At 36.5% G+C, this 20154-nt stretch overlaps 4 protein-coding genes across 8 annotated transcripts; 2 read left to right on the forward strand and 2 right to left on the reverse strand.

The window, feature by feature from the left end:
* The first annotated feature begins 854 nt into the window (after window positions 1–854).
* Window positions 855–3871, forward strand: LOC147512988 (putative pectinesterase 68). Its single transcript, XM_086595965.1, has 5 exons — window positions 855–1286; window positions 1498–1687; window positions 1791–1997; window positions 2091–2329; window positions 2457–3871. Exons 1-5 carry the CDS (start codon window positions 994–996, stop codon window positions 2614–2616), a joined length of 1089 nt encoding a protein of 362 aa, XP_086452091.1. The 5' UTR covers window positions 855–993; the 3' UTR covers window positions 2617–3871.
* EMB3129 (GTP-binding family protein) lies at window positions 3329–7781 on the reverse strand. 2 transcript variants are annotated; one of them, XM_086595967.1, is made up of 9 exons: window positions 7627–7781; window positions 7427–7555; window positions 7242–7358; window positions 7016–7159; window positions 6855–6941; window positions 6100–6215; window positions 5752–5933; window positions 3957–4014; window positions 3329–3871 (listed from the first exon to the last, which is right to left on the reverse strand). In XM_086595967.1, exons 1-9 carry the CDS (start codon window positions 7720–7722, stop codon window positions 3748–3750), a joined length of 1053 nt encoding a protein of 350 aa, XP_086452093.1. In that variant the 5' UTR covers window positions 7723–7781; the 3' UTR covers window positions 3329–3747. The 2 variants fall into 2 exon arrangements, with proteins under 2 accessions (XP_086452093.1, XP_086452092.1); XM_086595966.1 differs by having other exon boundaries at window positions 7427–7576.
* Window positions 7782–7845: 64 nt separating this feature from the next.
* Window positions 7846–9155, forward strand: LOC147512990 (uncharacterized). Its single transcript, XM_086595972.1, has 3 exons — window positions 7846–7957; window positions 8293–8785; window positions 8865–9155. The coding sequence occupies exons 2-3, from the start codon at window positions 8317–8319 to the stop codon at window positions 8891–8893; spliced, it is 498 nt and encodes a 165-aa protein (XP_086452098.1). The 5' UTR covers window positions 7846–7957; window positions 8293–8316; the 3' UTR covers window positions 8894–9155.
* A 3922-nt stretch (window positions 9156–13077) lies between these two features.
* LOC147512991 (vesicle-associated protein 1-2-like) lies at window positions 13078–18645 on the reverse strand. Of its 4 annotated transcripts, none has more exons than XM_086595969.1 (9): window positions 18588–18645; window positions 18406–18481; window positions 18264–18334; window positions 18109–18190; window positions 17911–18026; window positions 17644–17808; window positions 17508–17549; window positions 16643–16720; window positions 13078–13445 (listed from the first exon to the last, which is right to left on the reverse strand). In XM_086595969.1, the coding sequence occupies exons 2-9, from the start codon at window positions 18455–18457 to the stop codon at window positions 13335–13337; spliced, it is 717 nt and encodes a 238-aa protein (XP_086452095.1). In that variant the 5' UTR covers window positions 18458–18481; window positions 18588–18645; the 3' UTR covers window positions 13078–13334. The 4 variants fall into 4 exon arrangements, with proteins under 4 accessions (XP_086452095.1, XP_086452094.1, XP_086452096.1 ...); XM_086595968.1 differs by having other exon boundaries at window positions 17508–17558; XM_086595970.1 differs by lacking the exons at window positions 13078–13445; window positions 16643–16720 and adding an exon at window positions 16812–17229 and having other exon boundaries at window positions 17508–17558; window positions 18406–18645.
* Between the last annotated feature and the right edge of the window lie 1509 nt (window positions 18646–20154).

The raw sequence follows: 20154 nt of genomic DNA on the forward strand, positions 1-20154 counted from the left end.
GAACGTATTTATCTATCAGTTGACTCCAACCATATTATTGAAAAATTCTGAACATTTTTATTGTCAACTTTAAGGACAGAAGTGAGCGGCAACAGGACAATTGACAAGAAAATAGAACAAAACAATACAGAAGAAGAGAACAGGGACAAATGAAAAAAAAAAATGAGAAGAGATAGTGAAAAGAGAATAGAAAACTGGGGACATCAATAGTTTAGATTATCCATTCAAGAAGTGCTCTTACAAGTTACAATGTAGGCTGATTTGTTTATGACACGAATTAAGGAATCAAGTTGAATTTAGCAATTTATAACTCTAGAAGTTTTATTTTCAAGACCCTTTTAGGCTTCAGGGACAAAACTAACTGAACACTTGCACCCTCCTTGATCAAAATTTTGCACTACCTCCATGCTGCTTTGTGGCTAGTAAATAGTAATCCTACATTAGGATGTATCTTGCTGCACATTTAAAGTTTTGAACACGGGTAGTTTGGACTGTGGATGTTAGTAACTCTTTTTTTTTTCAGGTACGAATGTACGATAAAAATCATATGCCCTTGATATTATGGAATCTGTATTATTCTATATGATACTGATCGACCATAACTACTTCATCCCACTCACAATCATGGTAGCTAGCAAAAAATAATTACTACAAATGTATAGTGCACAAATATACTGTAGACCCATAATGTCTCCACTTGAACGATTTACTCCTAATTTAGCTTAGTTATATATAAGCCAAGCCATGTCACTCTCACTCACAGAAAACTTGACCGTTGGAGGCAAAATATAATCAAGATATATAGAAGAACACATTCAAGCATTTGCATATTATCTCTGTCACACTTCTCCCTCCCTGCTCTCTCCCTCTATCTCTCTCTCTTCTCTACGAAGTTTTTAAAATAAAAGAGTTTCAACCAAATTCTTTCAGTTAGTTCAACATAGACTTCTGTGTCACTATTTGTTTTCTCTTGATCAATTTCAATATAGTTCAATGGGCTATTTTCATAACAACCCTTTCTTGTGTACGTTTTTTATCTTGTTGCTGAATTCAACAGTTATGGTTACAAGTAGTCATGAATATAATCTCAATCCAAATACTACTTCACCTACTTGTAACAATACTAGCAAGCATCACCACAAATGGGTTGGACCAACCGGTAATCGCACCATTACTGTGGATGCTCGCGGTTATGGTGATTTCTTATCAGTACAAGCTGCCGTTGATGCTGTTCCAGATAACAATAATATGAACGTCGTGATTCAGATTAAGGCCGGGTTTTATGTGTATATACTTATTACTCTTCTTCTTGTCTTTCTACTAATTATTCACGATGAATACAATATGTGTAGCATCATCTGCCAATGGCACTCGATCAAATACTTTAGATTCAAAATTGTATTACGTGGATAACAATCATCTACTTTTAACGTACTTCTATTTGAACAGTTAATTCTTATCTTGCATAAATATTCATTATTTCTTTTGGTGGTGAAGAGAGAAGGTTCTGGTGCCGAGGACAAAGCCATACATCACATTCCAAGGTGCTGGAAGGGAATCAACAGTGATAGAGTGGCACGATAGGGCGGGTGATAGAGGACCGAATGGACAGCAACTAAGAACTTATCATACTGCTTCTGTTACTGTTCTTGCAAATTATTTTTCTGGTAGAAATATCAGTTTCAAGGTACGTTACATTCCTACAACAGGAGGGCAACATTATACTTGATTTTGGTTTTTCATTTTTCTTTTCGTACAACATAGAAGTAATTGCTGATTAACAAATGCAGAACACAGCACCAGCACCGATGCCTGGGATGGAAGGCTGGCAAGCAGCAGCATTCCGCATATCAGGCGACAAGGCTTACTTTTCTGGGTGTGGCTTCTATGGAGCTCAAGATACTTTGTGTGATGATGCTGGACGCCATTACTTCAAGGAGTGCTACATTGAGGGTTCAATTGACTTCATTTTTGGCAATGGACGATCCATGTATAAGGCACGTAATCCACATTAATAATGTTACATATATGGGTATAATTCTATTATTCAGGTATTTTGTTTTCTCATTGTATTTTTTTGGTCTGAACAGGATTGTGAGCTACACTCAATAGCAACGAGGTTTGGTTCCATAGCAGCTCAAGATAGGAACTCTCCTAATGAGAGAACTGGCTTCGCTTTTGTAAACTGCAAAGTTACAGGTACTGGGCCTTTATATGTGGGCCGGGCCATGGGACAATACTCCAGGATCATTTTCTCCTACACTTATTTTGATGATATTGTTGCTCATGGTGGCTGGGATGATTGGGACCATGCTAGCAATAAGAACAAGTAATTCCTATGGCTCATTTCCATCGTACTTATACTTTTACAAGACTACAACCAATTCTTCACAAGTTTGAACTAAATACGTAAAAGCCATATTATTCTTATCAAGTGTTTGTATCTTGTCGTACAGGACTGTGTTCTTTGGAGCATACAACTGCTCGGGTCCTGGAGCTGCGGCAGTACGTGGTGGTGCATCGTGGGCTCGTGAACTTGATTACGATTCGGCGCATCCATTCCTTGTGAAAAGTTTCGTCAATGGAAGACACTGGATTGCACCTTCAGATGCATAATCTATGCATGCCTTATTGTCCAACACATATATCATTGATTCATCCATTCATTCATATTTAAAGTTTTCAGAAAACTGATGGAAAAATAATTCCTAGTCTTGACCAAGAAAAAAGGGAAAAAAAAGTAGTAAATTTTAAAAAAAATATACATGTCTGCTGATTAGTAACACTCATTCTTTCTTTTTTTTTTTCTTAATTTTGGGTAAACTGTAAATCAATCATTCATTTTGTCATTGTTAGTTGATCATCTGTAATATTGTTTTAGTTAATAAAATGCTGACACATTCCACTCTTTTTTGTTGTAACCTGTAAGATTGTTGAATCCAAGGAAAACTGCATCTTACATTCTTACCCAGTACAAGATTAAATCCTCACGTTCCAGGATTGATTCTCTTCCCAAAAGCATTCCTCTTCCTCTTTCTTTAATGTCAGGCATATTTGTGAAAACAACCAGAACAAATTTCTTTTATAAACTTGTACAAATCTTAAACCCAAGGCTTCAAGATTTTAAATAGGGTTTAGGGGTTCAGGGGCATTTTAGGGTTTTGGATATAGGGTTTAGGGCGATTTCAGGGTTTAGGGTTCAGGGTTTACCCTCAACTGTAAATTGATAGCAATGCACCAGGCTAAGAAAATTGAAATGCACTTGTTCCAATTATTCCAGTTTAATATCCCTTCATTTCAATTTCTCATTTCACTAGCAGGGAAACAGTTTATTACTTAGAACAGGCAACAACCATACCATGCCATATCATAAATTTAATGGAAATTTTTGCGGACTCAGACAATGACATTACAAGTATAATTGGCAATTTTCAAGATATATACATACCTAATGTTGCAATACAGTAAATAAGGTACGATCCTTGCATAGAATTCTGCAAAATCTTGCCAACTCTGAAGATCCAATACCTATGCTTTCTCCTTTATAGGTGCATTCTCTTCCAAGATTTTCACACAGAACATTCATTATCTTATATAATTCCTATTCCACGATATTGAAATTCTCTGGATGTAGTCCTCAAACTTCCAATTCTCTGGATGTTGTCCTCAAACTTCATCTGCATCATGACTGAGAAAATAGGCATATATGCCAAACATGGGACCCCAATATCATTTTGCCTGGTAAAATTACTTGGGTGGAATCTCCAATCCAACCCAACCAAACCTCCCTTTCCGGAAGTCTGTCAAGACACGAAATGCGGCTTGATTAACATCTCCATTGAACAGTTCCATTGACAATTTCTCAAGAAATCTGCAACAAATCAAATATTTAGCTTAATCAAGAGTTAAAAGGCAGAGAGAATTAAAAGTTAATGAAGCACCAAAAAGAAACATACGTTTTACCACAATGATCTTCAACATGAATCTTGTAACGATTATACAGAGCTTTTGAACCTGCCAGAATGCCAAAATTTGGGTCAGTAAAAGCCTAGCATTCATAAGATAAGAAAAGCACGTGTATGTTGATTGTTGAGAAACATTTTAATCCTAAGTTAGGTTAAGTGTAATTTTCAGCCAAAAATTGATAATCCTATTACCAGCCTGGTGTTTCTCACATAAATCAAACTCAAATTCCATGCAGCAACTAGAAGTGACAACTGTTTTTTGTTTCTTTTCCTCTCTTTTTTTTTGGATACGAATTGTTATCTTAGAATCAACAAAAATACAATGTAGTAGATAGGATGAGATATCTTGCGGTACAAGTACAAGAATAAAGCACAAACCAAACAGTTACAATATTAATTCCAAGACAAATTAAAGAGTCATTTTGCAATACCCATCAATGAATCTCATTTGGAGAAACAGGGCTCAAACGGCGTGACACACCATTCCTTCCATATTTCAACCAAAGGAAGATGAGATATTTGATCGAGATAATCACCTCCCTCAACGACATCGTCAAAGTGTGTCAAGTATTCGAGTTCCTCATCCAAAGGCCCCACATGCTAGCAAAAAGAACAATACTCCATAGCCTGCACCACTCCAATGAATGAACATTCATGACCTACAATGCTAACTACTCCTTCATGGAATGGGGAATTACCCAAAGCACTTGCAACTGACAGAGTCAGACAGATAAAGTTATACCAAACCTCCAAGACGTATGGACAAGGGTGTGACTAACTCCCGCTGACATCTACAAATGACAGAAGTTACTAATGATTTCCATTCTCTATCAAGGTCAACTACTGTACTAATTTTGTTGTCACATGAAGAAGATTTGACAAGGAATTTTAGCTTTCCAAATATAGGTACTACGGGAGTTTGGTATAGGTTTGCCTTGATGTGTCACCGGGAGATGAGAAAAAAGTGCAGAGTAGAATGATTTGGATAAGAATCTCACATTCTTACCACTAGTCCAGACTCGGCAATCTCAACGAGGAAATCACTATTTACTTAGCTTCATAGCCATAATACATTAGTACCTGGAAAGCATGGGAATCTTGTCTACCTTACTACTGTAATACTTGAATAAAATGCTGCCTAAGAAGACTATGAACAACTTCATCCACATCTTCCCAATAACATCTTTTAATAGATTCCCACTCCAATTGGGATTCGTAGGCGCACTAGCTGTATCAAACTATCAATATTTTCCCGTTAGCACAAGCATACAACTAGTAGTCAATTACCTATTCTGTTAGCATTAACAACTTAATCCTTCAAGTCTTCATTCACTGTTGTAGACAATTTTACTCATAACTATAACTATTCACAAAAATGTATATGTATTATTTAACTTGCCTTCTCCACACAGTATCCATTTATTCAAATACCTTAATCGTTGCAGTTACAAATGCTATGCAGTCATATATTAGATTTACTGACTAAAATTTTTCATTAGACACGGTTGAGCATCGATGTGGTGGATTGTTTCAAGAAACCTCTTTAGCAAGCTTTAAATGACATGAAAATCGGGTGAAAATCAGGCTTTCGGCAATGGGTGGTCGAAAAAGTTTTATACATGGTGCTATGGATTTGACCCATGCTAATTATTAACTAACTCGATGTCCAATAGCTAGTTCTCTTAGAGTAAACAGAAAAGCACATTGATCTATTTCTGTCATGTAAAAACTGACATCTCCTACAGTTTGGAGAAGCACAAAAAGATATACAAGAGAAATAACACACCTACTGTTGGAAGCTTTGTCAGCATCTGTACAAGAATTGCAGCCACATCGGCAACATCATATGATCTTTCCCCAATGTCATCGCATATTGCAAGCTTCATTGCAGCTCCTTGATCACTTATACGCATTGGAAGTATGCCAGGAGAGTCCAGCAGTTCTAGATCTTTCCCGAAACGGATCCATCTGTTCAAGAAGGAAAAAGGATAAAATGAGTACACCAATTTTACAGAAGATACTGTTTCTCAACCGTCTTGAATCATTTACCGTAATTAGTAAATGATCATAACCATCTTAACTGGAAACCTTCATACAACAACTTGCACATATGATTTATGAATGTTATACATACTTCAATACTCTTGTGACACCTGGTCTTGGAGCCGCCGGACACATGCGTCGCTTCAACAAACGATTGATCAAAGATGATTTACCAACATTTGGATATCCCACAATTCCAGCTCGAACCTGTGACATAAGAGCATGCACATAAAACAAGAGTTTCTACAAACAAATATCCCCATAAAGCTATAGTTCCAAGAACACAAGCATTCAGTATTATGTTTCTAACGCTGAATCCACTGAGGCCATTCAGATGTTGGAGGGGGGAATTAAATAGGCCAATATACAGATAAAATCAAATACTTTACTTATGGCCTAGTAGCATGTCGATACCAAAGATCACTTTATTCAACATGTAATATGATATCATTTCAAATTTAAGGGGAAAAAAAATCGAGAAACTAACATGGAGAAACCAGTTTCAACAGTGTATGGGTGTAAGTAGAAAAATATAGATGACACCAATATGAAATGCGTTCATACAAAAATCAAATTAGAAGGAACAGAAGATATAGAGATGAGATAGTATAACAATAGATCGGCTTCTTTGATTTGCAAATGATAGGATAATGGTGAGAGAATAGACTATATCATAAGAAATGACAAGTATAAGAAATTTATACCACGCGAAAATGAAATGGAACCTTTAATACCACAACATATATTTCCCTGTGCATTTTCTAATAGAAAAAGAATTACATTGTCGAATCTACTCTAATTGCCGAAATAACATATTGAAGTTCAAGAAATGTAGAAAACCCTTACCGCACGAGGAAGAAGTCCCTTTGCTCTACGCTTGGCATTAATACCAACAGCTAAAGACTTAGCTAGCCTCCCTAGCTTCAAGGCTCCCTGAAAATGAACATACATTATAGGAGTGGGTAGAAATAATTACATAAGTAATAGAAAAAGTTGAATCCAAATACCATTCCAAGTTGACCATTGGAGAAGACCACCTTGGTTCCCTGTTTTGCGAAATAAGTGGCCCATGCATTTCTCTCAGCAGTGGATATCATGTCTTCTCTATTCAAAACTAACATCCTCTTCTTATTACCAATCCAGGAATCCATCTGGTCAATAGATATAATAAAAAAAAGGGTGTCAAACTTTTAAAGGGTGACTCAATCTTGGTAAATATTTATGAAGTAGTACCTCAGGGTGACTTGTGGCCAAAGGGATTCTCGCATCTCTAACATCTATAACAACATCCATCAATTTAAGTTGTTCTTTAAGTTCCTTCTCCGTTTTAGCAATATGACCCGGGTACCACTGCCAAAAGGTCCAATTTACTAATGACACAAGTTCAAAATAGCTTATTATTATAAAATAAAATGCACCTGAACAGGACGCAAGGATTTGGTCCAGCGGTAGAACTCAGCGTCCAGATCAAGCCAGTCATTTTGTTCTTCTTGGTAGGTAGTTATCGTCTGTTTAGAGGACAAACCTGGAGTCTTTCCAGCAAGTATCTGCAAATATTGATTAACCAACTATTATATACTAGTAAGCAGTTAAAAGAAAAGACAGAAACAGTTGTTACCTTATTAGGGAAGCGTTGTTGTTGAGGGAGAGCTTTGGGTGAGAGAGTATTTATATTTGGGTATTGAGGCACAGCTTTGGGGAGAGAGAGAGACATCTTTCTTTATTTCTTTTTTGGATAATAATAATGTCTGTTCAACCGGATAAAAATGCCGGTTGACATCCATCCCATTTTTTTTAACAAAGTCGTCGTTGACCACGTGCACGTCACGTGATGGGGGGTTTTAGAACTGAAACAAGAAAGAGGGGTTTCCCCAATTGCCAATTCTTTTCTTCTAGATTATACTTCTTCTTCATCTATTCATAAAGCAGCTGCTCAGTTCAATTTACAGGTTCGATTCCATTTACTGAATAAGGAATTGGCCTTTACTCAAATGCGTTTAGCTTCTTGTTTTTGTTTTTTGTTTCTTGTTACAGATTATTATTGAATTAACGTCCAAGTTCTATTTAGCAATTGCATGCAATAGTATATACACATTGTGTCAGCAACCAGTACATGGTTTCCATGGTCATGTCTTACATAGTGTTGTTATTCAGAGATTACTATGGAAATGTCTTACTTTATAGGGTTTTTTTTTGTATAATTCATCAAGATTTAGACATTTAAGAGCTTATAAATTCTGTTGATTCCTTCTACAACATTGTTTTGTCATCTTTTGACAATCAGTTTGTTAAGGAGGCATTGAAGAGTATGGCAGAATTAAGACGATTGAGGCAACTCCTGAATGTCCTTGAGAGGAAAGCAGCGGTCAAGATATTAAAGAAAAGAACTTTGCAGATTGTCAAAAGATTAATACTTACAATGGGTTTCATCTTAGGGACTCTTACCGTCCTTTACAACTATAAATTTTCATGTGACGGGAGTTCGGCTTTAATGAAGTTAGTAGTCAGCGGAGCTTTCATACTTCTCTATTCCACTTATGTGGGATATGCATCTATGAAAGAGGTGGGTGTTTATATGTTAAGACTATCTCCCGACGGAGATAGAAATTTTGGTGGTGTTCTAAAACTAGATGGCATTATGCAAAGAGAGGAAGAACAATCATTTGAAATTGGATGGGGCTACTTACGTTTTACAAGGTCAGAATTTGTTGTATTATCTGGATTTCTGGGAGTTTCATATGCTGCCTATCTCGGATATATGATTACAAAGGCATGCAGTAAGTAATCAGCAATCAAATATGGAAGGTTATATTTCCTTTTCTTTCGTTTTTACTGTTTTGGTTTCTTTAAATGCAGGTGCCCATCAACCGTCTGTTTTGAGCTGAAGTAAGGGTTTGTAATCATTCTGTACAAGTAAAAGAATTTAGACCTACTGTATGTAGTAGTGTAGATTGGGTATGTCTTATGGTTCAACTGTTATACTTGTTTAAATGTGCTCTTTGGGTAGACCTACTGCGTGTAGCTGTGTAGATTGGTATGTCATATGATTCAACTGTTATACTTGTCTAAATGAGCTCCTAAGGGACCCCTCATTCAGTCTTCTATACTTTTCTCTAATTTGTCTAAACAGAGCATTAATGTTTCCTATGCGTTTCTGTTCCCTAATGTTTCCTGTGATTATGTGGACTATTGCCACATTAGTGTTGTCATCTGTTATTGTCGATATTGTGTATAACCATAACCAGACTTCACGACTTTATAAAACGGTGTCAAAGCACTAATATCATCTTTTCAGATCCGATTGCAATCATTACATGTTCCGGATGGCACTCATTTATTTGACCTACTATTTGGACCTATTGATGTGTCAAAAGTCATAATCATTGATTTACATAGAGATACGTGTCCGTGTGTATTGCAATGCAAACCAACGTTATTCCAAATAGTGAGTCGCAATAGTAAGTCTAAAAAGTAGGTCCGTATAGCACTACTCCCCTCAATGTGGTTGAGTTGGGGCAAAGTCACAGTTTCCTATCAGAAAATACAGACTTTTCTTCTATATGAAAAAATTTAGGTTATTTTAAATCAGTAGCACAGTTGCCAAGTCCAATTATCTTCTCTTTTAATTTTGATAAGTTATGTAGTTTTCTATTCATACTTTAATCATGCTTTCTGGATTAATACCAAATGCCGTTTAGACAACAGATTATCTACCAAATTTTAGGTGAAGTGGAGCAAGTAACGATCTAATTACAAGGTCTTCTGACTTATATATTATTTGTTCGTAATTTATTGAGAAAAAGGAAACCTCGAAACTGAAACAAATAAAACTGTGATCATGGTATTACTGACTTGAAAGAGAAATTAAGGAAGAATTCCTGCAGACTGCAGGACTTCTTAATTTCTTAAATCCAAGGCCATGATGGTGCTGAGATTCATTGGGTGCATTAGATCACTTGATCCCCTCATGATTTGTCGAACAAAGATCCTGTTTGCTTTCTCTCTAGAATGAAATGGATCCCAAAAAGCATATCAATTTCTCTTGGGACAGGACATATAAGATTGAAGCTGTGGTGCAAAGTCGAACCCCATTATATGGTCCTGGTCCACAGCCTGGTAGTCTGGTACCCTTGATGTAACAGAGCCTAACAACCCGTGGAAGAAAGTAAATAGACGTTCATAAGAAATTTATCAAGAAAATATCAAATAGCATAGGTAGTCGTCAACTCACCAAAGGATTGAGGGCTAGTGATAAAGTTCAAAGTCATTTGATTGATACTGGCTGCAACGAACGCATAGGAATTTATATTCGTACTAGCTGGGGGTTGTGTTGTAGCTCAGTAGAGATAGCAACCACCATTTGTGCTCCTTTGAGCTAGTTCATCCTAACACAATGGTGCACTTCAAGTCACAAGAACTCTAAGGGCTTACAGATCGTGAAGCCATGCAGTTTAACTTTTGCAGCAATCGTACATACATATAACCGGGGAACTAGGCATGGAATTAATATGGAACATAACATAGACCCTATAGTGAGCAAAAGCAGTCGTTCCTAATCCTAACGTGCTTAATACAATTCCTAGAATTCGGTTTTTATGTCACTACACCAGAACGGAATAAACCAACGACGCTCTGGGCCAATATCGCCGCTCTGTATCGTCACAACCGCCATTTCTAGGCCAATAAAAATGTGATGCTAACTTGTATCCAACTTTGGGGTGCAAACCAATGGTTCTAAAAGTAAATGCTTGCGAGTTATGACAAAGTGGTATCAGGTGCTTAAGATTAGCAAACCCCATGATGTAGCCTCGACAAAGCTGTTGTGCTTCTGGCGGATTCCCCAAATATCTACGACGTGAAACTTAGACGATAACACAGAATTATTATGCCAAAGATACAGATAGATTACCACTTGAATAACAATAGAATAAAACATCTTCTTCCTTCCTTAGCACAAAGAAATGCATACTGAAGTATCAGCTCGCAATTAAAGAACAAGAACTTGGAATGTCGTCCGTGTCCAAGACACGGGTAATTCCTATTTATTAATAGATAATAATGCATCATACATCTATCATAGAGTTCAGTTTGAAGTTTGAGCCCGCTTTATTTTAGTTTAACTTCATTTTGTCGCACCACAACACGTACATGCCGAGATACAAGCCCTTTCTCTTGAGGAGCAATAATCCGCGACGCAATCCGCTCTGCTGTTGCACCATGCGTAGCATGGGGATAGGTAAGAAGCACATTGTGTAGTGCAATATGATGCTTGGCTCTTAACGAGAATTGTAGAGAGCACCAAGAAAGCAAGCAACACAGTTACGAAGAAAGGTCGTATGGCCATTGATCTCATCTCCACCGTAGCAAAGCACTTTGGTTACGAGTTGCAAAGAGGCGAGCTGTATATATAATAAGTTGCTGCAACCAGTGAATCAGAGAAAGGTTTGTAACTTCGTATATGTAAGTGTTTACTTCTGTAAACGTCTGACAACTGAACTGAACGTGATAACGTGTGTACGGATATAGTAGTTGACTTGGCAATAGCTAGCTGTAGATCTTGTGTAGTGGGCATTAATTTCTATATATTCCCTTCTTCCACGTTCAACCTTCACTTCGATCGGCAAACAGACTTGTCTTTAATTTCTTCTTTATTTATGTTTTACAAGCAACAAAAGACTTGTCCTTATTATACGGCAAAACGAGTCCGAATTTCAAAACTATTAACTTAAAACAGACATAAGAACTTAAGTTATTAGTCTCAATTGAATGTCAACTTTGAGCTGATTCAGCCATGATATGGGCATGTTGAATGAGCGATCTAGGACAATATACATATTAACATATACACCAAACGGTCCAAGCTCAATTAATTTCTTCTTTTTCTTTTTCTTGCAGGGGGTAAATAAGTTTTGTTTGTTGACAATATATAGTCATATTCTTACCTTAGTTTTTCACTATTTAAATAGATATTCTTACATGCATTAACATACCAATGGTGTATTGATGAATATCTGCTGAAAGTTTGGAACGACGAACTTTCAAAAGTCAGAGAGTGCGTAGTCGGTTTTGGAACAGCTGGAGATCGATAAGAATACCAATTCAAACCCCTATTCAGTATTCACACTTGCACAAATTAAATCAATTTTTGCTGGCGCCACGCTATATGGTAGGTTCACTTGATGCGTGGTCATTTAGAAGCTATATATCATCTCATAATGGTGATTCTAAGTCGTGCTCCTTCGTTCACTTACCCTCTAAAGTTAGCATAATAATATAGAAAAGATATGGAGAACTAATTACCAATTACCTTGAGGAATTTCCTTATATTCAGAAATGAGATAAGAGTAAGTATCTGAAAGAGAAAACTGGGCAAAAGCTTAAAGTGCTAATTCCGCTGCATGAATTCAGAATTACGTCCCTCAAGGGACTAAAACTACTTGTTGGCACCGACTTCACCTCGGCTAAACTGGAATCCGATTTGTAACTAACATCGCCGAAGCATTTATTAATTATGGGGACTACCAAGCAATTACGGTTTTCCAACAGTATCAGCAAAGAGTGAGTCCAGTGTTTATCTGGGATACAATCTGGTTTTCCAGCTATCTGAAAATGGCATCACTTAAAAATGAGCAACCTCCAGTGATTTGAATGAATTCAGTTTTAGGGGAGATATGTACTTCATTTAAAGTTTTAATATAAATCTCTTTGTAATTCTGCCTCCAGGTAAGGGAATCTACTTTTCTCGGTTGAGCAAGGTGCATACAGCATACTACGTAGTACATACGATTATACGAACCACTTGAGCTACTGTAAATTCTACTGCACGATCATTGGAAAAATTAAACCACTTTCTGCTTTTACTTCCCAAACGCTTTAATAAACTTCGTCGAAATATCATGACTGCACGATAAATGCACATAGCGTGCAAACTATTACATGCATTCAATGCATCCAATTATTAGTCCTACCAAAAATACTCAACAGGCATACTTCCGATTTTCCCAACACATCTGTCAGGATCAGAGCAGTAACAAACAACCTCAAACCGTAAGAGCACAACACAAGAATATAACAAAAGATCATAGTGGATTGCATTACAAAGCAGGAGAAGTACTACCAAAGAATTCCTGTTTCAACAATTACAAACCCATCAACCAAGATTACATTCCTTCTCAATCATTTTTTTTGATAAAGACATTCCTTCTCAATCAACAAGCAGAACGAAATAAATTACAACTCTTTTGTTTACTCCTCTTTTTTCCATGGTGGTGGATGAAGATGAGAGAAAACAACGCAAAGGATCAAATCCAAAAATTGGTCACCTGGTCATGTTTTCTTTAAAATATACCCTAGAAGGATTCCAAACAAGCCAACCAGCACGAAAAAAAGGAATGAGAGACCACCACGGCTTTTGTTGCTTTCATGCTTCATCAATTCCTGCACCGTACCATGTCAATCAGTCATTATTCCTTAAAACAGAAATCAAAACAGTTAACACCTGGAGAACAAGTTATTGGTACGGTAAAATTGAATATTCACATACTGTGATGTTAGGGTGGTGTGTGTGTTGGGGAGGGAGGAGGGGGCTCTTAGATAACTTGAATATCACAAGCATTGAAGTCATTCTGGACCCTTGGTGGCCAACAGATGACTCAGACCAATATACTGTAGAACTTCTTATATAACAGAAAGCCTCCAAGGAAAGTAGGAAACATCTCAAAAATGTGTTCTATAGTTTGTAAGCGCATAAAAATAGCTGACCCAAGCCGAAAAGGATTTACTAGTCTACAGTCTTGGACTTGCAAATATCCTGGTCAGTAACCCCAGTTCAGCAGTTCAGAATGACTGGAAACAAATTCAATGGACGGCAGACCTGACAGTGGAATTTACAAATACTAGTACACTTGCACGTTCAATTGAACGTGTACCCAGCCTGTTTCTGGTAAAGCCCATCAAGCTAAAATTAAAACCAATCAGTTTTTTCGTTCCGCCCATAAAAAAAGCCCAACTACATCTTACTATATAGAAAAATGTGAGGGTCGATGAACAGTAAATTCGTGTACATCACAGGAGCAAAATCGTAATTTTTGCAGTTTATTTCGTTTTTTCAAGTGAGTGAAGTGAACGATCTGAGCAGAAACGGGGGGGGGGTTATGCGGACAAAAACTAAATTGGTTGGTTTCTGTTTGTCTGTCCTCACCTATCCCTCTCTCTCCCTCCTTCCTTTCCTCTCCCTCTCCCTCTCAACCAAACCCTAACTCTCTCTCTCCCCCCACCCACAAACCCATCTCTCCCTCTCTCTTCTCCACCCTCCGCTCATGCCCCCACTGCTTAGCAGTTATCTAGTTTATTTCATTTTTGTCTTTTTGAGGGGCAAAATTTGGTTCCTGTCAAACATGTCGGTGTGGTGGAGTCCTGTGTTAGAAAAAGGTTTACATATGAGAGCAAAATAATAATTCCATTTCGATTGTAAAAAAAAAAAGTGGTGGGGCTCACCCACGTTGGAATTGTTCCATGTGCCTAGGAACATGGCATGAGGCTAGTGTTTTTATATAAAGCTCATAGGTAATTTCACAATTGCTTGTAAAACAGAGGGGGAATTTCGTAATTTCAAGTAGGAGCCGTCTGAAATTACACTATTCACCCTCTCTCTCTCTTATTAATGTAGTTAGATGTCCTCAGTCCTGATCTCTAAAATCCCATTAGTGGGAAATTTAAAAGAATATTTAAATAAGTGACTGGCAAACCGAAAAAAAACTAACTGAAGAAATCCTAGACTAAAAGATGGATATTGCAGTGATTTTGGAGTATACACGAGAAGGTCCTCCTAATCAGAGTTCAACCTTAATCCTTGGCCTCTAGGGTTGACGTTTGCACCAAGCCGCTAATATCGGATAAAATTGCTGATGCATCGGCGATCGGCACTAACGTGACGAAGTTTTTCACACTTTCTCAGTCTTTTCTCAGTGCCTGAATTGATCAGGTCATCTAGCCGATTTATCACCAAGACGACCGCTTTCTCGCACTACCCTATCAAAATCTGATCACTGACAAATCAGAGTCCAAAAAATGGGAACAATACTTGTTAACTTATCAATTGTTTATTGCAATTTCTTAACTTTGAACTAAAGTATTGTAAGCAACTCATTCAAACTGCCCCACATTAATCATCTCCCCTCCCAATAACCAATTTTCAGAGAGTCAATACTCACTTTGACATCCAGCCGCTTTTCTTGTATCTTAACAAAAAGATGAAGATAAAAATGTTTATTCTTATTTCAAAGAGAAAGATGTAATCAAATGAAAGAAAGTCTCTGGTTATTTCTTACGTTCATCCGAGAGGAGATGAGATGAGAGAGACGAGGTGAGAAAGGAGAGAGAGGAGCCTTTATCAAAAAACAGAAAAGAGAGGGTATGTGTCCATATTTCATTGTAAGCAAATTTAATAGACATGAAGGTGTCCAGTGGCCAACTGGTCAAGACTTGGGAGGTTGGGCGCAAGGTTTTGGGTTTGCCGGTTCGTTCCCCACCTTTCTCCGAAGAAAAAGGGGATTTGAGGGAGTATCCTATTAGGGAATAAGTTCTAACTAAAAATAAATAAAAAATGATAGACATGTGTCTCATACTCTTAAAGCTTTCAGTCTAAACTCTAAAGGTCTTTTTCTTAAATTGGGATACAAGTTAATCAATGTGAACTTTCAGTTCCATCATCCGACCCTTGCCACTAAGAGAGTAGAAAAGAGTGTAAAAACAAGGCTCCACCATATTAAATCATCCGATCCTTGCCATTGACCGATTAGGTCTGAAAACCGATATTAACTGCATACGTTTGCACTGCAGTGCTCTTTAGTTGCACCCTGAGTTTCACACTAGTTAGATTATGTCTTCTGATGCACAGATTAGCTATTTTCAGTACAACAATAAGTTCTGGTGCTGACTGATAACTGCCAAGACTATGACATGGGAGTAAGGGTATATGCTCAAACACTATTTTTCCCTTTCATTCTTCTGAACTGGAAATTTTTGGAGATTGGGAGATCTCCGCACCATGACACCAGGTAAGAGGGAGGTTAACAGGTGTCACTACTTAACAAATGCTGCTGGTGTAGAATGAAGATATACCAGAATAAGCTATAGCATCCTACGCTGAGTAATGACGAAATCAAAACTAAAGAAACAATTAAATACTATGCAGCCCACAGGTATGGGACAAAAAAGGCATCATTTTTTAAGCAGTAGATTTTTTGACGTACCGTGAAGCACTTTATTTTCATAACCATATGACGAAGTATGTTGGACCAAATTAAGGAAAAAATAATTAAACCACAAAAGACAAACACTTGAGGCCTCAACTACTTTCTCGTCCCCAAAGAGCCTGACACAAGAAAGGAAAGGTGCTGATATGCCTACTTACACGTTATCTTAAAAGTTCAAGACCTTTAGTAAAACACAACCTTCTCATGTTTAAAATCAAAACTCTAATTTTTTTTTTTAAAGGGAAAAGCATACAAACCTCGATATAGAAATATTAATTTATTATCGGAATATAATAATATTAAACGGAAATAAGAAAAATGGCAGACCAAAGTCAGCAAAAACTACAAACTTATCAAAACTGTATAAGAACTTCTCACCAGCTCCTGACGCAGTTTGTTAGCCTGTTGGATGGCAGAAGTTTTCTCCTCAGTAAGCTTCGATATAAGGGAGTTTGCCTGAAAATTGAAAATGTAATCTTTGAACTAAATACCCATAGTTTTATAGAAAATAAGATACCTTAAATATCAATCTACAAGTATGTCCTAAAAACGGAAGGATAAAAATTATGCCTGGTGTTCAACTGTACAACCAACATCTCAAGTCCAGTCTCCTTCTATCCTCTTTAGTTCTAGACTTCAAATCACGGTGAAAGAGATGGCTGGTGAGTCATCAAGAAGATGACCACTATAATGTCGAAGGATATTCAAAATCTAATGTAGCATTACTTTAATCATGCACTACATCAATTGTCAGTGGGCATTGCATCAAACTGAGGCACCATTCTCTTGCCAAGTTGGAGCACTCTATTCAGAGTTTAAGGTTGTGCCCGTCATAAAAAGCAAAGCGTGTCAGTGTATACAACTCATTGCAATATTTTACGGTCGTGTTAATGAATGTAGATCAATTCCCTTTCAAAAAGAAGCCTATCAAGGATCTTGCCAAAGTCAAAATGTCGAATGGGGTTCTGAAACGCATAAAAAAAAAAGACCAATTAATTCGTAAAGCTTTCAAGTCTTTGTATCTAGCACACCCTACCTAGAATAGTCATCTTCTTCATATGTATGTATTCATGGATGGGTAACATATAATCTACGCTTTCAAAATGTTAAAAGTACTAGTCTTACTACCAACATTTAGTAAACAATAAACATAGACCCCACAAAACAGATGCATGTGAACAGTAAAATTAGGCAACTGTCATGTTAAGGAACAGAAACGACAGAAATATTAATCATAACTTACCTCCGAAGATTGTTCTTGTGAATCGCCATATATTCTCGGAACCTGTGAGTACTATACAGTTAGCCAAGTACTGATCATATTCTTATATAACAAAGTATTGAATAGATTTAAATATATATTCGAGTCAAGTACTCACAAACGCAGAATCAGAAGTACTAAAGTTCCCATTCTCTGATACTGATCCCCTTGGTGAGGAACCCTCCTCAGATCCTTCAGGTACTGGCGATGGAGGTTGAGGTGGAGAAACATAAATAACTCGCAACTTGCACTCTTCCACAAGATTCCCCGATTCCTTGTTAAACTACCCAATCCCATTTCAGCAAATGAATAACATCACCAAACGTCAAACCAAACAAAATCAAAATAAATTTGAAACACAAGTTTGTGGTACATAGTCAAATACCATATCGGCATTAATATCTTTCGGGGTGGTTCCTGGACTTGCAGTCACACTTTGTAAGAGGAACTTGTCCTTACATTGCATGTCAGATGGAAACTCACGCTGTGCTTGCATTGTAACTAATAAACCAACATTCTTCAGTGGCAAGCAACATTTTTTTTCCTATTTGTAAGCAAATAAATTGAAGTAGAAAAAGCAGACCTGTAACATCAGAAGTGGAACGAGGCAGTACAATTCCAGTATTGGGCCGAACACAATACTTTTTCGGATTTGTAGTCTTGACCTACATTCCCTTGTCCACATTCAAATTACAGCAAAATTAAATAAGTAATAAGTTCGTTATTGAAGATTATTACCTTAAAAGCAATGTAGTTTTCAGTGTTATTAGACAACTGAAGCGAACATGAAACCTGTTTCTTCAATTCCACTTCACCAAAACAAACGACAAATTAAAAAAACTTCAAAAAGAATAAAATTTTCTACTTGAAAAAAACTTACATGGGAACTTAAGTTCTTGTGGGTCCACTCTAAGAAGTTCTCCCCAACTCATTTTTTTTTTCGATAATAATAAGATCTGGTTTGCACGAACAAAGAATCTGGAAATTAATTATAGAATTCTGCACGTGTGGTTGGGGAAAATTTTAATACTATCGTCGTTAAATTGTTTGAAAGAAACGGACCTTTCTTATACATGCATGGTCACCGCAGCAGAAGACAGTTGATACATTATTATTATTATTGGAACTAGTAAACGGGTACGTGCGTTGCACGTTCTAGGAAAGGAAATTGTGGTGGAGAAAATCAAAAGAATGAATGCATGTAAATTAGAAAATTAACATACTACATTTGTTTAAATGGATATATTATGTAATATGTTTTAGATTAATACAGGTCGAGGTCTGACAAAAAACTTAAATAAGAAAAGAACACTTCAATACGCTAGTTGTGTTCTTTGTCCGATTTGCTTTATCTTTGCCCTCTGCCATGGTGCTAAAAATATATTTGAAGAGGTATTTAACCGCCTGTAATTTAGTCAAAATCAGTACATATGCCACAAACTAATTTATCAAAAAAAATAGGTATTTCATCAACATTTGTGTTGTTGGTTGTGTAATTATCTTGTCGAGCATTTATATGTGATTGAGGAACATTGTTGGATTCATATGAATATACTATCTGTAAGATATAAGAATATTATATTATGGTGTGCAACATAATTGTTATTTTACACTGGAGAATAAAATATCTAAAAAAAATGCAAGAAGAATAACCTTTTTTTTTATCATTGACTTCATAATGATCTAGCGAATCCACCAGCTCTTTTTTTGTCGTTTTAAATATTTTGATCGGTTTAAATAAGTAGGTAGGTTGGACAGAGAAATAAATTATAGCTATCTAACAAAAACAATTTATTTATTTATTTAGAAACGATCACATTGAGAAACAATTATGAAAAATACATTGGACACTGTAAATATTTGTTATATACATAGATCTATTATAATATGTGGATATATTTGTTCTATATACATTGGAAACAATTAAGGCGGATATAATATGTGGAGTGAATTGAATGTGTAAATAAAAGATTTTCGGAAGATGGCTTTGTGGCAAGATTACAATTTAAAAACTTTAAATATAATATATTTTGGTTGGTTTAAATAAGCAGGTAGCTTGGATAGAGAAAGAAGTTGTAGCTAGCTAACAAATGTTTTTTTTTTTTTTTTTTATAAAGAAATTATCACATTGAGAAACAATTAGAAAAAATACATTGGCCTATATTGATAGTTGTTTTATAGAGCTATTAAGTCGGATATAATATGTGAAGTGAATTAAATGTGTAAGTAAAAACTTTCTGGAAGATGTCTATGTGGCAAAATTACCATTTAAAAACTTTCAATATATTGTAGATCTCATTTCATGTGTATAGAGATTGAATGATTCAAATGACGGAGTAGTGTTTTTTTCAAATCATCTGTATGGAGGCGGAAAAAAAAAGAAACTATGGATGCTAGTCGCATCGCTGAATTACATCTATTTCACCCTGTCGTTAGTCGGACAATCCTTTGATCAATTCTTGCATTGGTTAGTGGTTCCCATTCTGAAAATGCTATTATCACCCAACTCCACATTTAGTACTCTGACAGAGTGCATAATGAAGGAGTTCAGAGGCATTAAAAGTGTGATCCATTGTGCACACTCAGCCCAAACCAAAAATGCTCATTTGCACAGCGTATTTTGTATCTA

This window comes from Coptis chinensis, chromosome 3 (assembly GCF_015680905.1).
Source record: "Coptis chinensis isolate HL-2020 chromosome 3, ASM1568090v1, whole genome shotgun sequence".
NCBI lineage: Eukaryota > Viridiplantae > Streptophyta > Magnoliopsida > Ranunculales > Ranunculaceae > Coptis > Coptis chinensis.

What these genes read in the sequence shown, in the direction of transcription:
- LOC147512988 (XM_086595965.1), top strand. Translation starts at nt 994, where the DNA reads ATGGGCTATTTTCATAACAACCCTTTCTTGTGTACGTTTTTTATCTTG. An exon ending in GTAGAAATATCAGTTTCAAG is followed by an intron (nt 1,688 to 1,790) that starts GTACGTTACATT and finishes TAACAAATGCAG; the next exon opens with AACACAGCACCAGCACCGAT. An exon ending in CATGCTAGCAATAAGAACAA is followed by an intron (nt 2,330 to 2,456) that starts GTAATTCCTATG and finishes CTTGTCGTACAG; the next exon opens with GACTGTGTTCTTTGGAGCAT.
- EMB3129 (XM_086595966.1), bottom strand. Translation starts at nt 7,722, where the DNA reads ATGTCTCTCTCTCTCCCCAAAGCTGTGCCTCAATACCCAAATATAAAT. An exon ending in GGTGTCACAAGAGTATTGAA is followed by an intron (nt 5,934 to 6,099) that starts GTATGTATAACA and finishes CTTCTTGAACAG; the next exon opens with ATGGATCCGTTTCGGGAAAG. An exon ending in GACAAAGCTTCCAACAGTAG is followed by an intron (nt 4,015 to 5,751) that starts GTGTGTTATTTC and finishes GCATTCTGGCAG; the next exon opens with GTTCAAAAGCTCTGTATAAT.
- LOC147512990 (XM_086595972.1), top strand. Translation starts at nt 8,317, where the DNA reads ATGGCAGAATTAAGACGATTGAGGCAACTCCTGAATGTCCTTGAGAGG. An exon ending in TATGATTACAAAGGCATGCA is followed by an intron (nt 8,786 to 8,864) that starts GTAAGTAATCAG and finishes CTTTAAATGCAG; the next exon opens with GTGCCCATCAACCGTCTGTT.
- LOC147512991 (XM_086595968.1), bottom strand. Translation starts at nt 18,457, where the DNA reads ATGAGTTGGGGAGAACTTCTTAGAGTGGACCCACAAGAACTTAAGTTC. An exon ending in TTCCACTTCTGATGTTACAG is followed by an intron (nt 18,027 to 18,108) that starts GTCTGCTTTTTC and finishes TTGGTTTATTAG; the next exon opens with TTACAATGCAAGCACAGCGT. An exon ending in CACAAGAACAATCTTCGGAG is followed by an intron (nt 16,721 to 17,507) that starts GTAAGTTATGAT and finishes TTCAATTTTCAG; the next exon opens with GCAAACTCCCTTATATCGAA.